Below are 26,030 nucleotides of genomic sequence, written 5' to 3' on the forward strand. Positions count from 1 at the left end.
TTGGAATAAAGATTTTTTTTTTTTTTTTTTTTTTTTTTTTTAGTTTTTACTCTTGAGCCATGCAGCTTCATAAATACTTGTCTTAGTAAAAGAAGACCATACGTTATCATAAGCCTTACCTCCGCTATATAAGGCGTCCTCTGGGTGCCCTTGTTAGTCCGTTGTTCATTCTTTGGGCAGATGTCTGGCTTCCTGTTCATTAAGGAACACCTTCTTGGCCCCCTGCTCCACTAAACTCTGTGGTCACCCCTCTTCCTCAGATGGTATGTGGGTACCTGTGAGATAGGGAGAGGGGTTGGTAGCAAAGAGAAAGACACGCACTGACTAATTGTAAAAGAATGTGTTTCCCAAACTTCTGTCAGTCCTACTGAGGACTGTTTGATACAGAGATGGAGCTGGAGAGACAATCTTTCTCTCTGTCTTTGCTTGGCTGGTTAGCCACAAAGGACACTAAGTTTTCTGGATCAGCCCCTCTGCCTGGCAGACACACCCAAGAAACAGAAGGTTAGAGCTCAGCTGGTCCTGATGCAGTAGCCTTCCACCCATGCCCGTTCTGTTTAGCTTAGGGAGCAGACTGAAATTCTTTTTGTTAGGCATCCTAAGGGCAGCTTTTCCCTTTCCACAAAGTGTCAGTTGGCCTCAGCTTTTTAATAATGTAACTAGTTAAAGCGTGTTACTTGTTTTCAATGTAAATAAGAAGTGTTTAAAATAATAGCCATCCTAAAAAGAAAAATAAGCTCAGTTGTTGCCGTTGCATATGTTCTAACATTGTTTATACTGGAAGAATGCTGCTCAGCAGGTCACTTTTTGTTTTACAATTAATTCCACAGTCTCCCCCTTTTACATTGACATCTGTTCTTCTTTCTTTATTAAACCCGCTGTGATCTCAGTCCTTGAAGATTGGATGTCTCGTACCCCCCTCAGGGAATATCCTTTCTGATTGCGCAAAGAGCCGGCATAAATCTGACATGGTCCTGGACTGTGGAAGTCAGTAGCTAAATGGGTTGTATAGGTTTTTTGTTTGTTGGCCAGTGTTACAGGTGTGTACACTCAGTAACTCTTGGTAGACAACTTAGTTCTGAATATCTTTTCGGGAGGAGGAAATGCCATCTGAGTGACATTATTTCCTCACGCCAATAAGAAAGCAGCATGAGAGATCCTAACTTGTCTTTGAGGTAAGAGAAACAGCTAGCATCAAATGCTGTCCCTAATTTAGGCACACACACATTATCTAATGGTTCTTATTGATCTCTAGTGGCTATTGCCTGCTCTTAAGATCTTTGAACATCAAACAAATAATAGGTAGTAAAACTAAATGTCATTGTTTGATGAAGTGTCCTAATCTGTTAAATCAGGAAATGGTTAGGCTAAATGATTTTACTAGCAAGGAAACACCTGCCTCCTACAAATAACCTATTGGTTGTTTTCCAAACAGTCACCAAAGAGTGAAAGGTGGTGATGTTTACCCAAAAGAAGTTCGGGAGACAGATGTTAAGCATGTATATTCTAAAACGTGCTAGAATTCGAATACCTGCTTAAAATTTTTCTGTTGTAACCATGTAACAGATGAGATAGAAAATCTGCTGGAGTTCAAAACCATCAAAAGTAGTATTCCAGTATTTTGCATTCACTTACAATTCTTTTAATTATAAATTTAAATAATTTAAAGTGTTCACAGCTTTACACATAATATATTATGTAGTATTTTCCAACTACCACAGGCATGATTTTCTTTAAGAGGGCAATGTGCCTTGAGTCAAGTTTTAAACAATGAAATTGCACAATGCAGCGACTTATACAAAGAAGTCATGCAGCCCGGGCCCACGTGCCTCCCATGGGGAGACTTGGAGCTAGGGCAGAGTTAGCCGGACAGTGGATGTGTGGGTGTGCAGCAGTTCACCGCCCCTTCCCACACCAGTGCGGCTGGCACCCTGTGTCCGTGTCCTTGTGCAGAGCAGAATCTCGTTCTTGTTTATACAAGTACTCCTCTCTTGATTACTTCAGTTCTTGGGTTGCCAGGGAAAATATTCATAATATTTTACATATGTTTACATACATTTTACATACATATCCCTACATTTAGTAAATGTTCAGTAATTGTGTTTATGTCTAGTGCAATCAATTATTTACAACAAACTCTCAATGTTGGGGAATATATGCTGTGTCTTTGACTCTCCGGTTTGTGTTTTCATTATTTAAGTTATTAAGATTCATTTTTGGTATTAACCATACAGAGTAGGGAAAGGATTACAAGATTGGTTTGGATTCTTCTCCACTGCCTTGCATACATTAAAAAGCAAGGGTTGACGGAGCATTATCTTCATCACCACAACTATCTGGAATATAGGTAAAAACTAAAAATAAAATCCAAAAAGGCCCTTAACCACACAATACATATAGGTTCAATTAAGGACAAAAAAATTTTTGTGTGTGGGCCTGGTATTGTGCTGGGTGCTGGGGATGTAGAAATAAATGAGAAAGAAGCAGTGTCTCACTTTAAGGACCTCTTGGCTCAAAAGTCTTTGCATCGACACAGGTATGTTTACCTCAGAGGGAAGCCTCTCCTTGTCCCCCTCAGAGAGTCCCATTCCTGCTTCAGAAATGGTTCCAGTGCTTTTAGAGGCAATAAATCAGATCAAGGTGCTTGTGTTAGCTCATTGACCAGCATCAAGAAGTCACAGCTGCAAACCTGACAGAGGTTAAGATTGAAGAGAGTGATAAAAAGCACTTTTACAAGAGCGCCAATTCATAGTGATGCAGGGGCCTCCTCGGAAAGGGTGGCCTGGGGGATGTACTGTATTGTGCCACCCCTGGGACTTCGGTCTTCACAACGACCTTGAGTTTTCAAGAAAATGTTTATGTCTAGAATATTCAATCTGAGAAGGTAATGATAATAATTTTTAACATTTGTGGGGCATTTATTATGTTCCTAATATTGTTCTAAGAGCTTTACATGGAGTAATTTATTAACTCATCACAATTACTTATTTCCCATGGAGGAACTTATTAACCCGTCACAATTTTTAAGATCTAGTTACTGTTACCCCTGTTTTTTCAGGGGCCGCAGCTGAGGCACAATGTTAAGTAAGTGGCAGAGAAGAAGGGTCAAAACCCATGCAGTTTGACTGCAGAGCTCACGCCCATAATCACCATGTAATTTCAGATAGATTTTTCTCAAAGATGGATAATTTTTTGAAGTTTTAATGGGAAGAGCTAAACCTCAGTTATCCTTTCACGCAGAGAGTTCTGAGTCCCAGAGAAAAACAGAGGGGAAATCCCTGGTCGTGCCATGCATGGGAGGTTCAGTGCCAGTATGGAAAATATTGGTGATGGATCTAACTCCGCCAGCGGCTCCTTGTGAGTTCTCCAGGCGGCCTGTGGCTTCGGAGTCCTGCAGAAGTGAGCTGTGAGGTGTGCAAAGAAACCCCTCCTCGTGATCCCCGGTCCACCATCCTGGGAGCTTCCTGGGACCCGGACTGGCACTGCAGCCCTGAGGAGGAGGCCACACTAGCTGCCATGTAATGGAAGCACGGTTCTGCCCCCTGCCTTTTTGCTCAAGCACCAAATCCAAATGGATAATATGCCATTTACAGATGAGTTGGAGAACAGAGGCATAATGGGGTCTATGGCAAAACAGTGCAGAGCAAAGGAAGGAAAGTATTTTACAGAAGACTCCGAGAAAGGAGCGTCTTATGAAAGGTTTTACTCCAGAAGAGAGCATCAAAAGTACTGGAAGACATGATATCTACGAAAGGGGAGCAAACATCATAAAGAAAGAAAAGGATGGGGTGAAGGTAGAGGTAATTGTCGTGGGAAGGATGTGGAGAATGTGAAAACACGGCAGCAGAGGGGACATCCCCGTGGGAGCTGGGGAAGGTGGAGACGGTGCTGTGGAGCGCCCCGTCAGGGATCTGAAGGACAGGCCTTTATCCCGCAGCCTGCAAAGGACGGGCAGAGAATAGATAACGTAAGCAGAAAACAGAAAACCAGTAGACAATAATCAATATTCCTGAAGGGGGTTCAGAATCAATTAGCATGAAGGAAAGGTAGGAGAGAACTTTCTTGAAGGTCTGTTTATACAGATTGAGAAGTTACCCTTTATCAGGTAAAATCCACTGAAGAGATTCGATAACATTTGGTCCTCTGTACAGGGAGTGGTTTTGTAAGCATCTGGGCTGGGGTAAGAAGAGGCAAAAGTCAGGTCCGTTGAGCCTCCTTGGTGGCAAGTCTCAACGTCTGAAGACAGTAGAGTGACATATGCTCCGTGGTTAGGCCAAAATGTTATGACTCAGTAACAACTTTTCCTTCATGTGCAAAGGCAACAGCTGGCCTTCTTAGATGTGTAAAGCCTCAGAGTTAGATCACCAAGATACTCTTTGAAAATAAGATTACTAGGTGGTGAACTTTCATCCACCTAAGGATAAGCAAAAGATCATATCAAAACAAAACAAAATACTCAAGAATAAAAGAGAAGTAGTGTTGGATGCTACAGTGAACTAAAATAAAGTTAAATTTAAATGTATTGTGTACATGATATAAAGTAGTGCAGCTGTTGTAAAAATTTCTTTAGAGAAGGGATGCATAGTTTAAAAATGTGAAAACGGCCATCTGGATCAAATCAATGAGATTATTGAAAAGAAAAAAATGGATAGGAGAAGAGGTCAATGTGCTAAGCAGTTATTTAAAAAAATCAGATACAGGTTACATTTTTGCTCATTGACAGTTAGAGAGGTATGGGTTAAAAATAATTGCAAGCTGGCGCCTCGGTGGCTTGGCTGGTTGGGTGTTTGCCTTTGGTTCAAGTCATGCTCTCAGAGTCCCAGGATCAAGCCCCTCATCAGGCTCCCTGCTCAGTGGGGAGTCCGCTTCTCCCTCTCCCCCTGCATTTCCCACCCCTCAGATAAATAAAACTTTAAAAAGAAACCAAACTGAAAACTAACAAACATGTTTCCAAAATACCCATATTGGGTCATCTCTGAGTTTAATTTTGGGCTTTAATTTCTTTGATTCTGTACATGAAAGAGACCAGATCAACATTGGGGTGGTGCTTCTGATGCTTTATTAATGCATCTACTCCAATTTAGCTTGCCTACTGTGTGCCAAGCCTATAATACATACCAGGGATCCAATATAAGTAAGACAATAATTTCAGTCTAGGACCTGGTAAAATTCTGGACAATTTACTTTTTTTTTTTTTTCTCATGTGAAGTAAAATAAATATCGTGGCAGAAATTGGTAAAGCAGGGTAGTTGCTCTTTCTTTTTTTAATAAGGTGGATATTTATGAGGTATTTTACTTTTACCATTTAAGATATGGGGGAAAGGAGTCCCCTGTCTTTATATTCCTGAGGTCCTACCCTTGCCACCACCCTATATGTTCCTCTCTCCAGTTTTTTTCTCACCTCTTGGTCTCATAGCAGCCAGTAGAAGCTTTTTGATATTCTCACGGAATATGAGAACATGAACAAACTCATGGAAGATTTCTTTCTCCTCTCTCTCCCCTTTCAGTCTACAAACAGTTGATTTTATTTATGTATTTATTTTACTAAGCCAGCAATGGAGAAAAACACAAGAAAATCATCAATGGAAAAGGTCATAAGATTTTTGAATTGGAGATGTCTCCATCCAGACTAATATAAATAGCCAAGTGCAGGCATTTTGGGCTAGCGCTGGGTCAGTGTTTGGAAAGGTTTGTGAATGCATGTGTGTGCGGGGGTGTGTGTGTGTGTGTGTGTGTGTGTGTGTGTGCATTGTTGGTTGTATGCTTGTCATCCTCTCCCATCCCCTTGACCCTGATGCTGTCACTCTCAGCTGGGTTGCCAGCGGGTGGCCCGCTGGTGTCCTCCCCCGACTAAGTGACTTGCATTTTCTCACCCACCAGCATAGCTCCGTCCCCCTCCGTTGTCTTGTTTGTGGAAGCACAGCTGCCCTTTCACTGCTCCCTTTCCGTCTCCTTTCCCTGCAGATCCATATGTTATCCAGGTTAGATATGCTTCTCTGTATTTGCAGTGAAGAGCTTTCTGTGAGGAGGAAGCTTCCTTTAGCCCTCATTATTCATGCTGCCATCCCACCGACTCCAAGGATGCTACATTTAGGGAAGAGATATAGCTGGTGGGGGGACTGCCTCCCCAACTCAGTGAATGGTTTTCCAAATCATTGCCAGCAGGGGAAGAGAAGGCTGTCTCATCAAAACCTGTGTATGTTTGTGGAATACAGACACGTGATTTACTGTATTCTCCTGAATCTCGTGAGATTCCTTTCCTTTGGCTACTGTGTAAGTTCAAGAAAATTCACAAGTGACTGCTCCTTTTGAATTTCTTACACATCAGCTTATTTTACAGGAAATCCACGTACAGGTAGCCTCAAACAATTACTAACTTCGGCCCGACAACTGGTACTGAAGTATAGTATTGACATCGTTGGGTGGTAAATGGTTATGGTTAACCAAGTCTCTGTCTTGAAATATCTAAATCTAATTTTACATTAAAAATAGATTGAATGAGTTCTGTGAAGTGTGTAAACCTGGCGATTCATAGACCTGTACCCGTGGGGCTAATAATACATTATATGTTAATTTTAAAAAAAAGTTCACAGTGTTCAAAAAAAAAATAGATTGAAGATGACTATTCGATTGTTTGCATTTCTCCTCTGAGTGCTTGTCTTCTGGTAACTTTTGCATGTTGTTGTCGTGGCAGATTCATGACCTGCAGAGTGAACGTGATAAAGAGAAAGAAGATGCTCAAAAGAAAATCCATAAATATGAGGAGGCACTGAAGTGAGTAAAACTGTAGTGTATTTAATTACAAAATACTCTTATTCTAGACAGTGAGCCACATTAAGTAACTAGAATTAAACATCATATTTTTCTAAGAGCCTTGCTGTGGTTTAGTTTGGTTTTCCACCATGAATCTCCATTTTCTGAATTTTATTGCTAGCCAGCACATATTTTTTTTTTCAAAGGAAAAAATCAGTTCATCTGTTTTTAAGTGATAGGAATGTAAGAAAAAAGAACTTAGTGGTTTTAGATGCTTTCTTCCTCTTAAATGAAAGCAGATTAAAAAAAAAACAAACCAAGATTTAGGTCCTAGGACATTTAGAAATTCTTCTGTGTATTTTTTTTTTGAGAAATTTTGGTAATGAAATATTCCAGTTATATTTGAAAGTGGACTATTACATAGGCATTGTTTGGAAAGGATTTTGTCTCATGATATAACACTTAAATATACACATTAAAGTGTCAGATTTTATTTATCTTCTCCATTCATTTACTAGGTTGATTAGGCCCTACTTATCAGTAGGTTTTATCATTCAGTTTTTAGCTGAAAAACATCGATTTAGTCAGTAAATACTGAGTTTCCACCACGTGTCAGGCAATGCATAGTCTCTTCCCAGAGGACCTTAGAATCGGTTGGAAAGATGTTCAGAAACTTTGGCAATTATATTACAGAGTGATAAGAATAGGGTACCTGACCCAAAAAAGTGATTTAAGAAGGGAAGCTAACTTGAGTGCGGAATATCTAGCTACCCCCATCCCAGAGAGTTAGCTAATTCGATTTTTCTTTCTCCCTCAAACCTTCAAACAAGAATAACTTGCAGAAAGGCCAAAAAGAACACCCAGAATCAAGCAAACTTAGTATCAGATTCTGCCTGGCAGATGACGTAATCATTTCTTCTCCCTTGTTTTGCTTGTTAAGAAAATGTGTTAATTAGCTGAGTTATCATATAGAACATCTTAACAATAATTTATGTACTAAGACATTATGAATATCAATTTTTATCTGCACAAGGACTTAGTGCTTATTTGTTCACATCACATGTATGAATTAAAGTCAGATGAGAACCATAATATTCATTAAAGATTAATAAGTGTATTTTATACTCTAATTTGGTGAGTGATCAGATGAGGGTGTTCTTGCTTCCTTCATGAAGGGATGCCCTCCCTTTGTTCTTCATTCATTTTTCCTCCTTACAATGTTGATTAATAACTTTCTTCATCTATCCAATTTGTAGTACTTCTCATTTCTCTTTTGTACTACTTTGTCTTTGTTCTTTTTTAATTTCTTTATACTTTTTCCATTGGTTTATTGATTCGCATTTTATACTCCTAATGGAAGCGGTAACCCCTTTAAATAACAGTACACCAACAAATAGTGTTTGGTACTTAAGGTGTTTATAGGTTGTGGTATGATGCTAAAATAAGTAGAAGGTTTAGAGATACAGCTCAAGACAGAATGCTATTCTTAATGATTTGGTATAGACCATGTTAAGCATTTGCGATACCAAATACTCAAGTTGTTGACAGTAAGTGCAATTGGAATTCAGAAAGATTTTTTTCAGTGGGATATTGGGAGTTTATGTGTAAAACAGCATAGTATCTTTTATTGTTCACTGATACATTTTGAAAGAAACCTAGGCCTCTTGGTTTTCTGTATACAACATTAGCATTCCCTGGGCCACATAACACTCATTAAAGCTTTAAGGATCTTTACCAAAATACCAAATTTTACTTGGGATTGAAAGGCTATTTACTAAAATTCCCCCGTAGGCCTGTTTCTCCCATTCCCCATGTAGGTAATGTTTTCATTTCAACTAAAAGTCTGTATGATCCTCACAGGATAGCCCCTGGGGTAGCAGGAGCAGCTGGGCCTGAGAGGAGCAGAGGAAGTTCTTGTGTGCCTTGAACTTTAGAGTGAACAGCACGAGCTGGCTGCGGCTCCAGAGGAAAACAGTCTGGAGGGTAGAGGGTGACTGCTACTGCTTTTGAATCTAAGAAGCATGTTAGACCCAGTGGGTCCAAAGCCAAGTCCATGTTTTCTAAGAAACAGCTATATGGTATAGAAATTTGCCTTAATTATTAGCAAAACCTTTTCTGTATTTAATACGTACAAAATGGAAAGTCTCACTTTAGAATGTGGTGGCATTCATTCATGTAACCCTCCTTTCGTCCGCTTATTAAGGGTTTATCCTTAATAAGGATAAACGTGTTGAGTGTATGGTAGAGGATAGCAGAGAACAGCAATACAGGAGTTCATACGTAGGAATTCATACACGTGTGAACACATGATAAATATATTCAACTCAATCTTCAGTTAAGGGGTCAAGCTGATACCTGAGAGCCTCTCGTTTCTTAACAGGAGCCCTGATTTGAGGTCGGCATTCGCTGTAAACGCTAACTCCTTAAAGCTCATTTGTCTATTGTCACTGTTTTTCAGAAATAAAACTAGTTTGATATCATTGTACTACTTAGAGTTTTTATTCTACACATATCTCAAGTGTTTTTGCTTCCTACTTTATTTTTATCCTAGCAAATAATTTTAATAACCTCCAATAACTGAAAGCTGTCTGAAACTATCAATGGTATGATTTGTATGTGTTCATTTTTTGTTCTTCAAAGATAAGTAATTGAAATATGTGGGCAGTTTGGTAGACTAATGAATGGAAAATAACCACATATAATAAGGTAATTCAGTATAACTCTTTGAAAAACTAACACTGAAAAAGTTTTTGTTTTTGTTTTTCGAGAAGTTAAAATTTATGGACAATAGGGGTAGACAGTATAGATTTGGTTTATTTCTTTTTCAATATTCACGTATTTAACAAATTTGATATTTAAGTTTTCGGTGCTATAAAAATAATGAAGTATGGTTCTGAGATTATTATGTACATTGTCTTTTAAAATTTTATTTTTTATTTTAGAGAGAGGGCATGTGTGCATGCACACACACATACATATATATGCTTAAGTGGGGGATGGGCAGAGGGAGAGGGAGAGCGAGAATCTCAAGCAGAGTCTGTACTAAGCATGGAGCCTGACACAGGGATTGATCTCATGAGCTTGAGATCACGACCTGAGCCAAAGCCAAGAGCTGGGCATGTCACCAGCTGAACCAGGTGCCCCTGTACATTGTCTATTTTAAAGTATTTAATGAAACATTCCAAAGTCATCTTTTTAATTGATACCTTTCAAATTCTTCTTTTGCAGTAAAATATAAAACTGCCTTGAAACAGATTTATTCTGATCCATTTTAACTATTTTTTGCATTGTCAAATTATAAATGTTACAACTATTTCTACCCTCATGCTACACACACACACACACACGTATATATACATATATATGTATGTATATATGTGTGTATATGTATGTATATATGCGTGTATAGCATGTATATATACATGTGTATAACATATATACGCGTGTGTATAACATATATGCATATATGTGTATTTGTGTGTGTAGCATGTATATATGTGTACATATATATATACACATACATGGGCTTTCTGGTTTTTACAATTATCTATCTAGTTAAAAAAATTGGGCTTTTTGTTAATACTACTGAACATGTATAGTTCAACAAAGGAAGAATTGATACCTTTTAGTGTTGTCTTTTTATGTAAGAAGATGAGAGGCCTTCCCATTTGTTAAGGTCTTTTTTTCTGCCATTCTACAGCTCTTTTTTTGAGAGACATTAGTCATAATAAATTTGTGTTACTTAAATAGCACAAGTTGGTTCTTCCGTATTAAACATGTGTGCTTAGTATTTTGACTATTAAGGTATGTAATGTGAAAATTGAAATATGTAGGAAGTTGTATGTTCTAGGTTTGACGTTTCACACAGAATGAGGTATGGATTTTATATCCCTGCACTTTTGTACAAACCATGTGATTCTGTATGAAGAATGCAAAACTCTTTGGGGCATCACTTGCTTTATGTATACTTCTCCTGTAGCCATCCAATGCCTTATATCTGATTTTAATCAAATATGTTTATGAATTCCTCCCAACACCTATTTTCTTCTAGGATCTTTGTTGGTATTGAGTACACAGTATGGGACAGAGCAAGCAAGGGCTCGGCTGTGGCCACTGTGTATAGCTGTGCAGGCTTTGTGTTGCATAATACACTATTTGTTAGTACAGTAGTATGGCTCACTAGGTATTAGTGCCCCCAAGATGGAGGGCACTGTCCACACAGACCACTGGGTGGTGTTCTGGAAGTTAGATGTGTTTTTCCTGCTTTAGTTGATAACATCAGATATTGTTGATTTCATTTTACTAACAGTATAAAATAGTTCTTTTGCCTTCTATTAAACTATTGTTGGGATTGCTGCACTGTTTGTAGAAGTAGAAATTTTGTATTGAAAGGAAAAATAAGTGTTTCAGGCATGATTTCAAGAGTTCAGGTTGGTAATTTATAGGAAGCCCAGCATCAGTCTGCTTAACCACCTCTGCCCATGATATCCTTTGGAAGTGCAGTTGCCTGAGCACCTCCTAAGTGTCTTTGCTGCTCATTCGGCTTTGCTTGACCAGTTTCTGTCAACTCAGATGTTCAGACTGTGTCACGTTCATCCTTTGTGTGATGTTTTTCTCTGCGTGTATGCAGAATCTAAGTCAGTATTGTTTTCTTCTGGAGAAATAGTAGTAACTTCTAGTAGAGTTTCTTTCAGCAAGTAAATAGTTCATATATTTATAATAATGGTATATGATGAATTTATAATACCTAGAGTGAACGAATTATAAGAAAAGTAAAAATCTATTTTTAAAACAGACTGAAATGACTTTTATAATATAAACAAATATTAACATAAAATTAATATATAACATAGTTATGTAGAGAGAGGGACATATTATTGTACCAGAAATAAAATTATTTCTGTATTTAAATTCTAAATTTGCCCTGGCCTGAACTCTTTGATATGGTTTTGGGAGGCATTAGCATAGGTTAAGAGCATGGACTCTGGACCCAGGTGTCACAGATCCGAATTCCTGCTCAGCTTACTAGATGTGTGACCTTGTATGTGGTGCTTAACTTCTGTGCGATGCAGTCTTTACATCTGTAAAATGAGGACAGTAATAAGATCTTCCTCCTAAAATTGTTGAGAGGCTTGGACACGTTAGTATAAGCATTTAGAACAATGTCTGTTCCATAGGTATATAAGCTCTTAATATTTTGTTTCTCATTGCCTTATCAAAGGATGCAAACAAGTTCTTCCGAAGAAGTAATCTTTCCCTGGCATCATTTTTTTTTTTTAAACAAGCAGCTTTATTGAGGTATAATTATCACACCCTAATATTTACTCATTTTAAGCATACAGTTCAGTGCTTTTTAGTAAATTTACAGTATCACCATGGTTCAATTTTAGAACATTTCCATCACCCCAAAAGATCCCTTACAGCACCAGATTTTAGAAGGAAATTATCATAATTGATTTTTTTCGGACCAAAAGGAATAAGTAATAAGGGACAAGATCTTTGACAATTATTTTGGGGTCAATGTTAACAGACCACTTCTTATTTTGACCTTTAGTAAAAGTTGAACTCCTCATACTGAGATTTATTTCAGCATTTTGTGGAGATCTAAGCTATTGTAGCCATAATATGTTGCTTCTGGGTTATTTAACTCTCTGATGTTTCAACTTTGTTGGAAGGATACATTGAGAAAGCAGATTGTGTGTGTGGTGTGTGCACATGCACGTGCGCGGGGATGCTCCTGCCGATGTGCTGAAAACGGCCTGGAAATAGATGTAAGTGACCGTGTTTGGTGCTAGAGTAGGAGTGACGTTCCCTTTTTCCTCTCTGTTCCTCTCTATTCCAATACGAAGAATATATGTTATGTTTGTAGCCTAGGAGTAAAAGATAAAAGAAACCAATACAGATTTTAGAAGGAAGAATTGTGCGGTATTAATAATGGTGGGCTCTGCTTGGCAAGAATAAGGTACTTAAAAAGAATTCATGTATATTTTACATGTCCTAAAATACATGTGTCCCCCAGTTCCTCAGAGTCCCGACACCCTTTCAACGTGACCTAAATCTCTTTGTCAGCATGGGCTAGACCAGGCGATAAATCCGGATAGCCTCTGGAAATCCGAAGTCTAATTATTTGGGGTTTTGATTGGGGAAAAAAGAAAACTTTCTTGTATTTCATATAATAAAAGGCTAAGTGAGAATACTTTTTTTTATAGGTGAGAATTTTTGTCACCTAGAATGAAGGGATTCTGTGCTACAAGATTTTAAGATAGGCCATTAGGAAGCCTATGGAATATAGAATAAGAAATACAGCTTTCTAATAAATGTACAATTAGGATATATTTTTTTAAGATTTTATTTATTTATTTGACAGAGAGAGATCACAAGTAGGCAGAGAGGCAGGCAGAGAGAGAGGGGGAGGCAGGCTTCCTGCTGAGCAGAGAACCTGATGCGGGACTTGATCCCAGGACCCTGAGTTCATGACCTGAGCTGAAGGCAGAGGCTTTATAACCCACTGAGCCACCCAGGCACCCCCAATTAGGATATTCTTAATGAAAGTAAAAGGTATTCACCATGAGAAATTATTTTGACATTTTTGACATGCTTTAAGTTTTCTTATGGGAATTCACATTTAATACATAGATTCATTTTCCACTTTTAATTTATGAATCTTATTTTATAAACTTGAATCTGATTGTAATACACATATTTTTATTCCTAATGTCAAAGCAAATTACATGCACTGGTTATTAATCCTAAGAGTATAAAGCACCATGCACTGGTTCCCAGTCCCTGGGGAGGGCTCCAACTGCATGGAGTATAGCGGAGATCATCACAGTGCCAACCACCAGGAACAGGAGTCCAGACATTTCTGCCTACTGTGTCTTAGTATTGGAGTCATCAGGAGCACAACACAATCAAGCATTGAATGGAACAACGTTTTACTTACATAGAGAAGAGACAGAGCAAGATTAGCTTCAGGAGTGGGCCCAGTCCACCATGGACCATGGCTCTCTCCTGATGGCTGTCCCAAGGCAATTTGCCTAGTTCTCCTATGCTGCAGTAGAAAGACTCTGTCCTCTCCTGTAGAGGACAGATCTAACAGTGGGTTTGGCCAGGTGCCAGATGATGCACACACTTCAAGCAAAGACAAAAGAGCATCCTTTAACCTGAAACAGGGAGAAATACTCCCCAACAAGGTGATAAGCCCAGCACAGGCTCTGGGGGGTTTTTCTCTGTTGAGAAGTGTTCCAAGCCCCAGGCCCGTTCTTACGTGGCTGAGTTGGGGGAGGGGGGCTCAAAAGACTGCATGTATGAGGCTGCCTTTCCTAACACCTAAATATCCTAATATTTCAAGGTAGGTGAATCTCGTGCCTGACCTGTACTTTAGGGAGATTATCCCGGCAGGAGTGAGAATATCAAACATATGAGTAACAAGAAATTGGAAGCAGGAACGTAAGGGAGACGAGGACCCAGTAACAGTCCATGTGAAAGGCAGCAGACTGAAGGCGGTGAGGCTGTGGCAGGATATAAAGGCAGCTTCTCTGGAACTCTTCAGCTTCCTCTCAGTGCCTTTTTAAAAATTCAAAGTCAGAATGAACTTTCACAGATAAATTCCGAGAGATAACGCTGACGGAAAAGCTCCCCTGCTTTATATTTTTATTCTGTGTAGGAGGAGCATAGATGGCTGAGGAAATGGAAACATGAAGTAAAAGGACTTTATTTGAAAATTTTATCTCATGATCTCAGGAGAAACACATTTAAAGATGTTTACTTTTTATTATTAAAATTTGTTGCCAGCTTTATTAAGGTATAATTGACATAGAACATTAAGCTTAAGGCATACAGTGTGTTGATTGGATATACTTTTATATTATGAAATGATGATCACTGTAGCCTTAGCTAACACCTTTGTCAGCTTGCAAAATTACCATTTCTTTTTTGTGGTGAGAAAAATTAAGATCTACTTTCTTAGCCACTTTCAAGGGTATAATACTGTATTATACAGTATGGTTAACTCTAATCACCATGCTGTGTATATTCGATCCCAAGAACTTAATCAACTAGTAACTGGAAGTTTTGTACTCTTTAACAAACATCTCCCCCTTGTCCCTTCCCTTCTAGTCCTGGTTTTCACCATTTTACTAGTTTTCTGTGAATTGGGCTTTTTAAAAGATTCGTTATATAAAGGATATCACGCAGTATTTGTCTTTCTCAGTCTGACTTATTTTACTTAGCATGATGCCCTCAAGGCCACTTCATGTTGTTGCAGATGACAGGATTTCCTTCTTTTTATGGCTGAGTAATATTCACTGTGTGTGTGTGTGTGTTATATACATATCACAGCTTCTCTATCTATCCGTCTGTCGATGGACACTTAGGTTGTTTCCATGCCCTGGCTATTGTAAATAAGGCTACTATGAACATGGGGGTAGAGATACATTTTTGAGTTGGTGTTTTCATTTCCTTTGTGTATATTCCCACATGTAGTATTGCTGAAGCATATGGTGGTTCTGTTTTTAATTTTTTGAGGGTTCTCCGTACTGTTTTCCATTAAAAGATTTTAGTTATTTATTTGGCACAGAGGGAGAGAGAGAGAGACAGTGAGAGAGGGAACACAAGCAGGGAACACAAGCAGGGGGAGTGGGAGAGGGAGAAGCAGGCTCCCCGCTGAGCAGAGAGCCTGATGCAGGGCTCGATCCCAGGACCCGGTGTTCATAACCTGAGCTGAAGACAGCCGCGTAACGACTGAGCCACCCAGGTGCCCCTCAGCCATCATTTCTTTAAATAAACTTCCTACTCTCTTCTCCCTTTGTCTGAAGCTTCAGTAGTTCGCCAGTTGGTTCTTTTGATAGTTCATGTAGGCTTTATTTATCCTTTTTCATTTTTTTTTTTTTTTCCTCCAACTGGGTAATGTCAAAGTTCCTCTCTTCCGGTCTTCTGTCTCATAGATTTTTTCAGCCTGATCCATATTGCTCTGGATGATGTTGGTTCTTTCTCTTTCTCTCTGTTGCATTCATCGTCTCACTCCTTGTATTCTTCAACTCCAGAATTTCTATTTGGTTCTTTTTTTAATAATTTCTGTCTCTTTGTTAAACTTCTTATTTTGTTTATATGCTATTTTCTTGATTGCACTGAATTGTCTTTTGGTGTTTCAGAGTTTCCTTTAAAAATATATTTTGTATTTATCATGTACATTGCAGATCTCCATGTCTTTCAGGCCAGGTGCTAGATGATTGTGATCCCCTGGTGGCGTCATGTTTCCTTGATTTTTCACATTCCTTGAAGTTCCGCGTTGCCATCTTCACATTTGACATAGCAGTCTCCTACCAAGGGTCTTTACTAATTGCCTTCAGGAGAGAAATACCTTCCTTCAGCCCTGCTAGTTATTTGGAGGCTTTCTCAGCCTTTGTAGAGTATACCTGCTTCGTGCTTCTTCTTCCCTCTTGTGGTGGGATTCTTAAGCTTGTGTGCCTTTTTTTTTAATTTTTTGATCCTGCAAGATATCTGGCCAAGAGCCCACAGACTCTGCTGTTTTTACAGAAATGGCACTAATACCCACGTCTGTGGGCTCATCCTGGCCCTCAGATTTAGACTGGCTTTTTATGCTTTCTCACTAGCCATTTGCTCAAGCTTGCTCTGGTTGCTGCCACCGGGCGCTCACGCAGGAGCTGGCCTGTGCATAGGGTCTTCCCAGTGGCTCATGGGAAGGCTTCTTGGTGGAGTCCATGATGCAGTGACTAGGACCTGAATCCTGTGAATGCCCCACGAGAGTCCCGTCTACCATTCTCCCAGCCTCTTCCTACCCTGTAGTCACACAGCTCATCCTCCAGTACTCTGGATGGAGTTGGACAGGAATGAGCTTCTCTTGCTCAAACTTTAGTTTTGTGAGACCGTATTGTTACATAGCATTGTAGTTTATTCTCATTTGTTGAATAATATTTCAAAGTGAACATACCACAAAGTATTTATCCATTCTATTGTCAGTTCCTACCTTAGGGATGTTAGGAATAGTGCTGCAATGAACATTCCTGTTAGGTTTCTTTTGGTAGGCGCATATACACATTTATGTCAGATATATGACTTCATCTAGATTTTTATATTGTGCCAAGCTAGATGCATATATGGAGAAGACAGTCTTTTCGACTATTCAATGGCATTATCAAAGAACCAAGTGAAGTTAGCGGGGGATTCAGGTGGGTTGGGAATGAAAGGGAAGAAATTATTGGAGGCCTTCCCTCACTTTTACTTCACCCTTGTGTAGTTTTGAACCTCTTTTGCTGAGAACACAGTCGTTGTATGAATCAACTTTGTTTGGGAGGATCAAAGACACGAGTGATCTGATTTATGGGCATGCAAGTTGGTGAATGGGTGATGATAAGCTAATTGAGCAAGTATTACAAGTAAGGAAAAAATATGACAGTTTCTTGAAGACTTATTTTATTATTGATTTTTAAAATGTTCCTGCCTCCATTAAAGATTCCTGCTATCAATAGCTGGTTTTTTAAAAAATATATGATCATATTTTCAGGTACCACTGCTTTGTCAAGTACAATTTAATTTGCACATAAAATTACTAGAAAAAAGTTCTTGCTATTTTCTATAGTAATTTAGAATGTTCTTGAATTATGTATATATTATGTTCTTAAGTTTTATATATATATATATATATTTTTAAATTTTTTATTTTTTTAGTTTTTTGCTTTGAAGCCAACTCTTAATGTTAGTGATAGTCATTAAATGTTTACCATTTCGTTTATTGGAAGTCATTCTATAAAATTATTTATTTATATAAAGATGAGTAGCATCTCTTCTTTTGCTTGACTTCATAGTTTTGTTTAAAATGAGGAAATTTATGAAATACTTTTGGGGTGTTATTTTTCCAACACATTTTAGAAAACACAGTCTTTTCTTGCTGAATATACACAGTATTTATAATGTCCCTTCAGTGGAAAACAGATTATTTACCCCTAACGTTATATTTTTAAATAAGTTTTATTTTTAAACGTGAGTGGAAAAGCTTTCCTATAAGGTTCTTGAAAATCTCCTTCATTTATCTTTCGGTTGTTTGTTGTTATAAATCAACATTTAAAATATTAGTAGGAATGGGGATTAATCTTCAAATAGGAATGCCTTAGAGTGTAGATAATAAAACTGCAATGTTATAATGACAGTATTTTTGTACTTTTATTTGCTGGAAACTAATCTTAAAAGAAGACAAATGGAATGCTAAATAATCTTGTGATTATTCCAAGAGGGAATGAGCTACATGTTGATTACGTTTGTTTTTTTAATGGAACATTGCTTATTTTAAAAATTTGGATGAAGTTCCATTAAAAGAAGATAACCTTCCAGTTTACCCAGGAGCTTGAATTTTGAATTTTGGTAGAAAGGGAGAGCTAGGTTCAATCAGTCTTGTGCAGGAGGAATTTTAAAGTATAGCTGAATCGTATAATTCTAAATTCAGTTTTACATATTGCCAAAGTGAGGGATTGCAGCTTGGTCATTTTGTTTGTAAGGTTGGTAAAAAATAACTTAAGGTATTACTAGTGATATATACTTTAAAATGGAATAAAAAAGTGAATTAAGGAGCTATATAGAAAGAAGCTAAAATTTCTGTGTATAGCAAGTGAATGAAAACATCTTTTCCTTGATAAGAAAAATTATTCTGTTTAGAAAACAAATTTGTTTTCTTTTAAAAGAAATTTGTTTTCTTTAAAAAGTTTTTTTGGAAGATTAATTATAAAAACTGTTCCACTACAATCTAAAGTAACCATAACTTATGATACTTAATAAGGAAGATGGGTATTAGTTTTAACGAAGACTATTTAAGTTGAAAGATGAATTCAGTTTGCAAATTGTCAGATACAATTCATGATGTATTGTTCAATGAAAATATGTCAGATTTTTATATCTGCCTATAATGTTACCTCCAACAACCTAGATATTTTGTAGAGCAAGGAACAAGAAGATTGCTGTGAATGATAGCATTGCAGATTCTACATAAACGGAATTAGATTAATATGTTAGGGTAGGGTTAAATGTAACCAGAAACTGTTAAGTTATATTATAGTTGAATTATTTAAACAGTTTGTTATTGGTCACTGCCACTTTTGTTCTAGGCCAATCCAGGAGAGAAATGCTTTTTTTCTACCACTGGAATAGAGAGCTTATGTTAAAATGAACCTATGCAGGGTCCTTGGAGGGTGAACTCTGGATACTGACATTATCTAATGAGAAAACTTTTCGAAGTATCTATTGTTTAGCTTCGTTTTTATTATAAAACTAGTATATACTTACTGTAGAAAAATTGGAAAATTACAGAAGAGCACAAATAAAATCCAAATAGCTTATGATCACATTAAATAGAGCTATTGACTGTTACTCCATTTTAATTACTCTGAAAACATAAACCTTGAACTCTTATACAGTGATAACATTCCCTCCCATACTCTATTCTTTTTTTCTTTTTCCCACGCTCTTTAAAATTGTCTTAGCCATTCTTATTTGCTCTTCTATTTCAATTTCAGAATCAGGTTTTACTAAAATTCTGTTGTTATTTTATCATATTTGCATTGTTTTTGTAGATTAAGTAGAATTAGAAATTTTACTAGATTGGTTTATTTCTTCCATAAATTGTATATTTCTTTATTAGTCTATTTTAATAGATTTTAAGCTTTATTTATTTGAGGGAGAGAGAGAGCACACATGAGCTGGGGAAGGGAGGAAAGGGGGAGCGAGAGAGAGAGAGAGAGAGAGAGAGAGAGAGAGAGAATCCTCAAGGGGACGCCCCCTGGGCATGGAGCCCGATACAGGGCTCGATTGCAGGATCCTGAAATCATGACCTCAGCCAAAACCAAGAGTCAGAGCCCTAACTGACTGAGTCACCCATAGACCCCTATTTTAATGGCTTTAAATGTTTACAATTTTCTACACATATATTTTACATATTTTGTTAATTTATTCTTACATATAGTTTATGATCCCATTTTGAATTTTTATCTTTTTTTTTATATATATATTTTTAATATATTTTCTAATTGAAAGGTCCAGCAGACAGAAGTACTTTTTTATTTTTTATTTTTTAGTGAGAGAGAACATGTGTGTGTTTGGAGGGATGGGAATGAGGCAGAGAGAGAGGGAGAGAGAGAATCTCCAGCAGGCTCCACGCTCAGCATGTAGCCTGCCACAAGACACTGAGATCATGACGACCTGAGTCGAAGGCAGGTACCCAATCGACCGAGCCAACAGGTGTCCCTGGCTGAAGGTTTTTGAGTCCACTTTATCAGGTTAAGGAAATTCCCTGTTCATTTCTAATTTTCTAAGAGTTATGTCTTAAAAAATCACAGATGGATGTTATAATGTACCCCCAAATTTTGTTTTATTACTATTATCATGTGCCTTCTTTAAATGATTCTTATTTATTTATTTGTTTGTTTGTTTTAAAGATTTGTTTCTTTATTTGAGAGAGAGAGAGAGAGTGAGAAAGTGAGAGTGCGCTTGTGGGCACAGTCGGGGGTGCAGAGAGAGAGGGAGAGAGAATCCCAAGTGGACTCCATGCTGAGCGCGGAGCCTGCCGCGGGGCTTCATTGCAGGACCCTGAGATTACGACCTGAGCTGAAACCGAGAGTCAGGCACTTAACCAACTGCACCATCCAGGAGTCTCTTGAAATGATTTTTAAAAATTTACGTTCCACTTTAAGCAAATTTCAGTTATACAATACAGTGTTACCAACTATAGTTACCATATTATACTTTGGATCCTAACTCCATATTCATCTTACAGCTGAATGTTTGTATCCCTTTCCAACCTTTATTCTCCCCATGTCTAGCTCCCAGCAATCACTTTTCTACCTTCTGTTTCTGAGTTACCTTTTTTTTTTTTTTTTTAAAGATTCCATGTGTAAGTGGTATCATGCAGTATTTTGTCCTTTTCTGCCTGGCCTATTTCACATAGCATAATGTCCTCCAGGTTCATTCATGTTGTTATAAATGACAGAATTTCCTTCGTTTTTAATAGAGAGTGATACTACATTGTATATGTACACCACATTTTCTTGATCCATTCATCCACAGATAGACACTTCAGTTGTTTCCATACTTTGGCTATTGTGAATAATGCTGCAAGGAATATGAAAATATAGATACCTCTTGAAGGCCATGGTTCTGTCTCTGCTGGTTATAGTTCCAGAAGTGAACTATATCCAGATTGCTGGATCCTATGGTATCTGTTTTTAATTTCTTGAGGAGCCTCAATACTGGTTTCCATAGTGGCTGCTCCAGTTTACGTTCCCACCGACAGTGCAGGAGGATTCCCTTTTTCTGCATGCTCATCAGCACTTGCTCTCTCTTGTCTTTGTAACAGGTTTGTGGTGATATTTCATTGTGGTTTTGATTCACATTTCCCTAATGTTTACTGATGTTGAATACATTTTCATGTAAATTTAGGGATTTGGGGGGGAGATCTTTCTTTCTTTTTTTTTTTTAAATGTAGGTGTTATCACTATCAACTATCCTCTTAGACCTGCTGTGGCTGTATCCCATAATTTTGGTTGATGTGTTTCCATTTTCATTGGTCTCAAGATAGTTTTGTAATTTCTCTTTTGATTTCTTCTTTGATCCATTGATTATTCAGTAGCATGTTATTTAATCTTCACATATGCATGCATTTTCCAGCTTTCTTCTTGTAATTGATTTCTAGTTTCATACTGTTGTATGAAAGATGCTTTGTGTGATTTTAACCTTAAATTTATTAAGACTTGTTTTGTGGCTTAACATCTGTCCTGGAGAATATTTCATCTGTACTTGAGAAGAATGTGTACTCCACTGCTACTGGATGAAATAGTCTGTAAATATCTGTGGGTCCATTTGTTGTAAAGTGTAGCTGAATTCCAGCGTTCCCTTATTGTTTTTCTCTGTGCAGGATCTATCTGTTGTTGAAAATGGGTTGTTGGTATCCTTACTATTACTGTACCACTGTCTTTTTTCCCCTTCCAGTTTGTTAATATTCGCTTCATATATTTCTTTCTTCCTTTTATTCGGTGCACAAATATTTACTAATGTTATATCCTCTTGATGAATTGACACTTTTATCATTATATAATGACCTTCTTTGTCTCTTGTTACAGTCTTTGGTTTGCAGTCTGTTTTGCATGATAGATGTATACATCTACCCCTGCTCAATAACTTTTTCCCTCCCTTCACTTTTAGTCTATATGTGTCCTAAAGCTGAAGTGAATGTTTTGTAGGCATCAGGTAGCTGGGTCTTGTTTTACCCACTTAGCCATTCCATGTCTTTACATTGGAGTATTTAATCCATTTACGTTTAAAATAATCATTGATAGTTTGTGGATTTACTGTTGCCATTTTGTTAATTGTTTTCTGGTTGTTTCATAATTCCTTTGTTCCTTTCTTGCTCTCTTTTTTTGTGATTTGATGATTTTTTATAGCAGTATGCCTTTTTTCCTTTTTCCTTATTTTTTGTGTATTGATAGGGTCCCAACTCTGCTCTTCAGGGATAAGCTGAGAGTTGGGAGCTTCTTCCCTATTACACAGCATTGTGCCGGGGGTGCTTGTGGCAGGTGTGTGTGTGTGTGCATTTCAGCCTTTCTTACCCAATGTGATGCATCTCTATTGTATATTCATGAGTTATTCCTGCAGACATTAAGAACTACTTCTTTGTTTGCATAGCCCTGTGGGACTTGTAAATGCAGGCCCCATTCTCTATCAGAGCCAGGCAAACATAGGAGTTACTCAGCTAGTTTCTGGATTTCTTTCAGAGTTAATTACTCCACTTGCAGCTGTACATTTTGTGTCTTTGGGAGGAGGGGCATCCTGTGACTTCATCTGGGTTGACCCCCTCTAATTTGGACTTGTTTTTCCTCTTCTTTCTGAAGAAAGAAAAATATATATAACACAGATATTGTAATATACGTGTATGTAATCACATGCAATATACATACACCTACATGTATGTGATGTATATATATGTAATATGCATGTATGCTTATACATATGTAATATACATAATATCTAATAAATATAAATATATATTTAGCATATATAAACATTTATAAATATGTATTTAGTATCCTCCTTATATATAATATACATTATATATGCTAAATCTATTAGCATAAATGTCTATATATTTATATGCGATATATGCTAAATATGTGTTTTATGCTAAATATATTAGTATAAATATATTAGCATATATGAAACATATGTAAATATATATTTATCATCCTCCTTCTATGTCCATTTCCATGTCTTTTATTCTTTCATATTTCAAATTTTCTTAAGTTTTTATTTGTGTTTTTGTCCTCTGAATGTAAGTTTAAGATGGTTTCTAAATCACTGCTTTGACATTTCGCACTTGCGTTTCTCCTCTTTTCCACTTCCATGATGAGTTTTTCTTCTGCTCTAAGTTTTTCTTTTTTTATCTCTTCTTTATTCTAATCACTTCCCAGCCTTAAATCTTAATTGTATCCTTTTTATCTTAAATCATTCTTAAGATGTAACCCCCTATTTCATAGACACCATCTTCTATATTCAGACTCCTCACAGTGTTCCTGTTACTTTCTTCTGGATATTAAAGGGGACCGTTTTGACAAGTGACTCTTCCGTGTATTTGAAGTGTTTCTATTCCCAGGTTGTGCAGTAGCTTTCAGACTCTAGTTGGTGTTTTCATACCTTATTACTTAATCTTGAACAAGGTAAATTTTGTGCAGTCTTGTTTTTTTTTATTTCACAAACACTGAACTTCTACTGTGTGTGCATTTTTGCAGATACCATCTGGCATTAGTATACCATGTAATCTGGGGATGCATTGTCCTGTCTCTGCTCCATGTCTATTTGTATAATGTTCCTGTTCTGTTGGAGAGCTGCAGCTAGCTAGGAACAGTCTTTGTCAGCTGCCAGTGAAGTTCGAAGTTTCTAGGAAATATTACCCATAGAAATTTTGCTTTACTGATGGCATACTTTCTCATAGGCTGTGTGATGAGTCTCTGTTCTTCTGAACGAATGCAAGTTCTATAGTTCTGAGTGCATATCGAGCTCCAATTTCTTCCTATTTTTGTTTCCATCTATGTTACTTTAGTTGTGGAAATTACAGCTCCTGGCATATGGTATACCATCATTCATTCTTTACGCTCAATCCAGATGTTTTCTAGGACTTCCTGGCTCTGAATGGATGTAAATAAAACATCTGTGGACATTCCTCTGATGTTTTCTGTTATGTGGAAGAATCCCAGCTACCTTTTTTTTTTTTTTTTTCTTTTCTTTTTTTTTTTTTTTTTTGTTTAGACACAGAATCTTTTACCTGAGGGAGGAAGATGGTGTCTTTCTACCTCATTTTTCTCTGATTCTATTTCCTAAGACCCATTTAGATGTGCTGTCAGATGGACCTGTTTAGGTATTTTTTATCAATCCATTTCCATTTGCTTTGTATTTATGGGCAGTTCCTCCCAGCTTCTTTCATTGGGTTGTTTGTTTATGTCAGTTCTTATTGTTATTGGGATCCCCTGCCCCCCACCCCTTTTCCCCCTCTTCTCTTCCTAGGTATTTTAGTAAGTGCTTACAGGATTCAGGAGATGTTAGTTAGCCAGATGCCATTCCTGTATATCGAGACTAAAACTATTCTTGACTTATTTTTTATTAGAATTCTCTTTGAAATGTAATATATACTCTCCCATCCTTTTTGTCATTGCATAATGAAAACATTTTATGGTAAGTCAGAATCGTCATCTTTAGAATCAGTTATTGTGATTTACTATAGATTCAATTACAGATTAGTTTGTGTGACTAAAATCTAAATACACAGTGACCTTCCCATGACCTTGAATCTTGATTTTCAAAAAATTCCTTGATCTCCAGCTTGCTTTGTGGTCTTTTGCTTCTTTTTCAGGACAGTGAGCCATGTGGAGCTGTATGACCTCCTGAGCAGTGGAACACTGTTAGCTTTCTGCAAAATTAATAAGCGAATCAAAGGCTGACTCAGATCTCCCAAATGTTTTTTTTCTAACTCCAGAAAACCATCATATTCTGTGTTGCCATGAGTATTCTTTAATTTTTCACCCCATCGATATATGTTTTATGAATACAATAGACCACAGTCATGTCCTTTGGAGCTTTTATCTATATTGGGCTTTTTTTTTTTTTATTCCTGATACTCTTTGTTCATGGAGCATATAGGGAAGCCTTTGTCATCACTTTGTCATCTCCTCCTCACCTGCCTCCTGTCACTAATTACATGTAAAATGGGTGCTATTTCTATCCTTGCCCCTCCAAACTCAGCTAGTTTCTACTTAATGTCCTCGCTTTAGACCCTTACTTTCCTGTGTTCTGTGAACTGACAAGGTCATCCCTCACACCTCGCTTCCCACTTATTCTCTGGTTCCTTTCCCAATTATTGCCCGTTTCTCCATTGTGCGGACTAATTTAAGACCCCTTTATTATCTCTCAACTACGTTGGTCCTTTTAACATGTAGAGAAGAGTAGGTATCCACCTTAAAACACCCTTTCTCACCCTAAGCGCCCCATCTGCGATCTTTTCCCCTTCCTGCTCTCATAGACAGGTTTCTGCAGTTATTTTGCGAATTTAGTCTGCGTTCTCATATTCCACGTCCTTTCTTCAGCCCAGTCCCATCTGTCTTCTTTCCTCCTGTTACCAAAACTTCTCCTAAGGTCACAGTGACCTTTGATCTGGATTTTGCTCAGTTTCCCTTCCCTACAACGTTCTCTTCTTCAGTTTTTGGGACACATCCTCCTGATTTTCTTCCTTCCACCCAGTCTTAATTACATGGTCATTCCATGTTCTGTTGTCTCTGGATCCTCTCCATAGACAATCCAATCCAAGACCATAGCTTTAGAAACCATTCTTCGATACCGATCTTACAGCAGTGACTTACACATGTGTATCTTAGTCTCAGAACACTTATCTCCTTAATTTTTTATAGCACTTATTACTATATATTTGGATATTTGTGTTTATTTTCCACTTTTTAAACTCCACTTTTAAATTCACTTCCTACAGAAATTCAGAATGTCACAAAAGCCTTCATTGTCTCTCCTTCATGGTGCTCTAATCTTTGCCATCTCTGCTTGCTTCTTGTCTGTTTTGATGTTCTCCTCCCAAGTTCCTGCTTTCTTGGGCTGCTGATTGAGTCATTCTGCACATGTGTTCAGTTTGGACTGAAAAATAGTTTGGAAAATTTGAATGAGTTGCCAACATTATAAAATTAGGAGATTTCACATGAATTTGAATTTCTTGTTTCTCTGGA

The 26,030-nt window shown here is 37.5% G+C and overlaps 1 protein-coding gene across 1 annotated transcript in view; it reads left to right on the forward strand.

Moving 5' to 3' along the window:
* Positions 1–26,030, forward strand: part of CEP112 (centrosomal protein 112) — a 406,137-nt gene that overhangs the window by 108,058 nt on the left and 272,049 nt on the right. Inside the window, exons 17-18 of the mRNA XM_032319493.1 lie at positions 6,695–6,774; positions 9,134–9,303. Coding sequence (XP_032175384.1) covers positions 6,695–6,774; positions 9,134–9,303 — 250 coding nt within the window. The remainder of the gene's footprint in view (positions 1–6,694; positions 6,775–9,133; positions 9,304–26,030) is intronic.

The sequence above is a fragment of the Mustela erminea genome, chromosome 18, assembly GCF_009829155.1.
Source record: "Mustela erminea isolate mMusErm1 chromosome 18, mMusErm1.Pri, whole genome shotgun sequence".
Classification (NCBI taxonomy): Eukaryota; Metazoa; Chordata; class Mammalia; order Carnivora; family Mustelidae; genus Mustela; species Mustela erminea.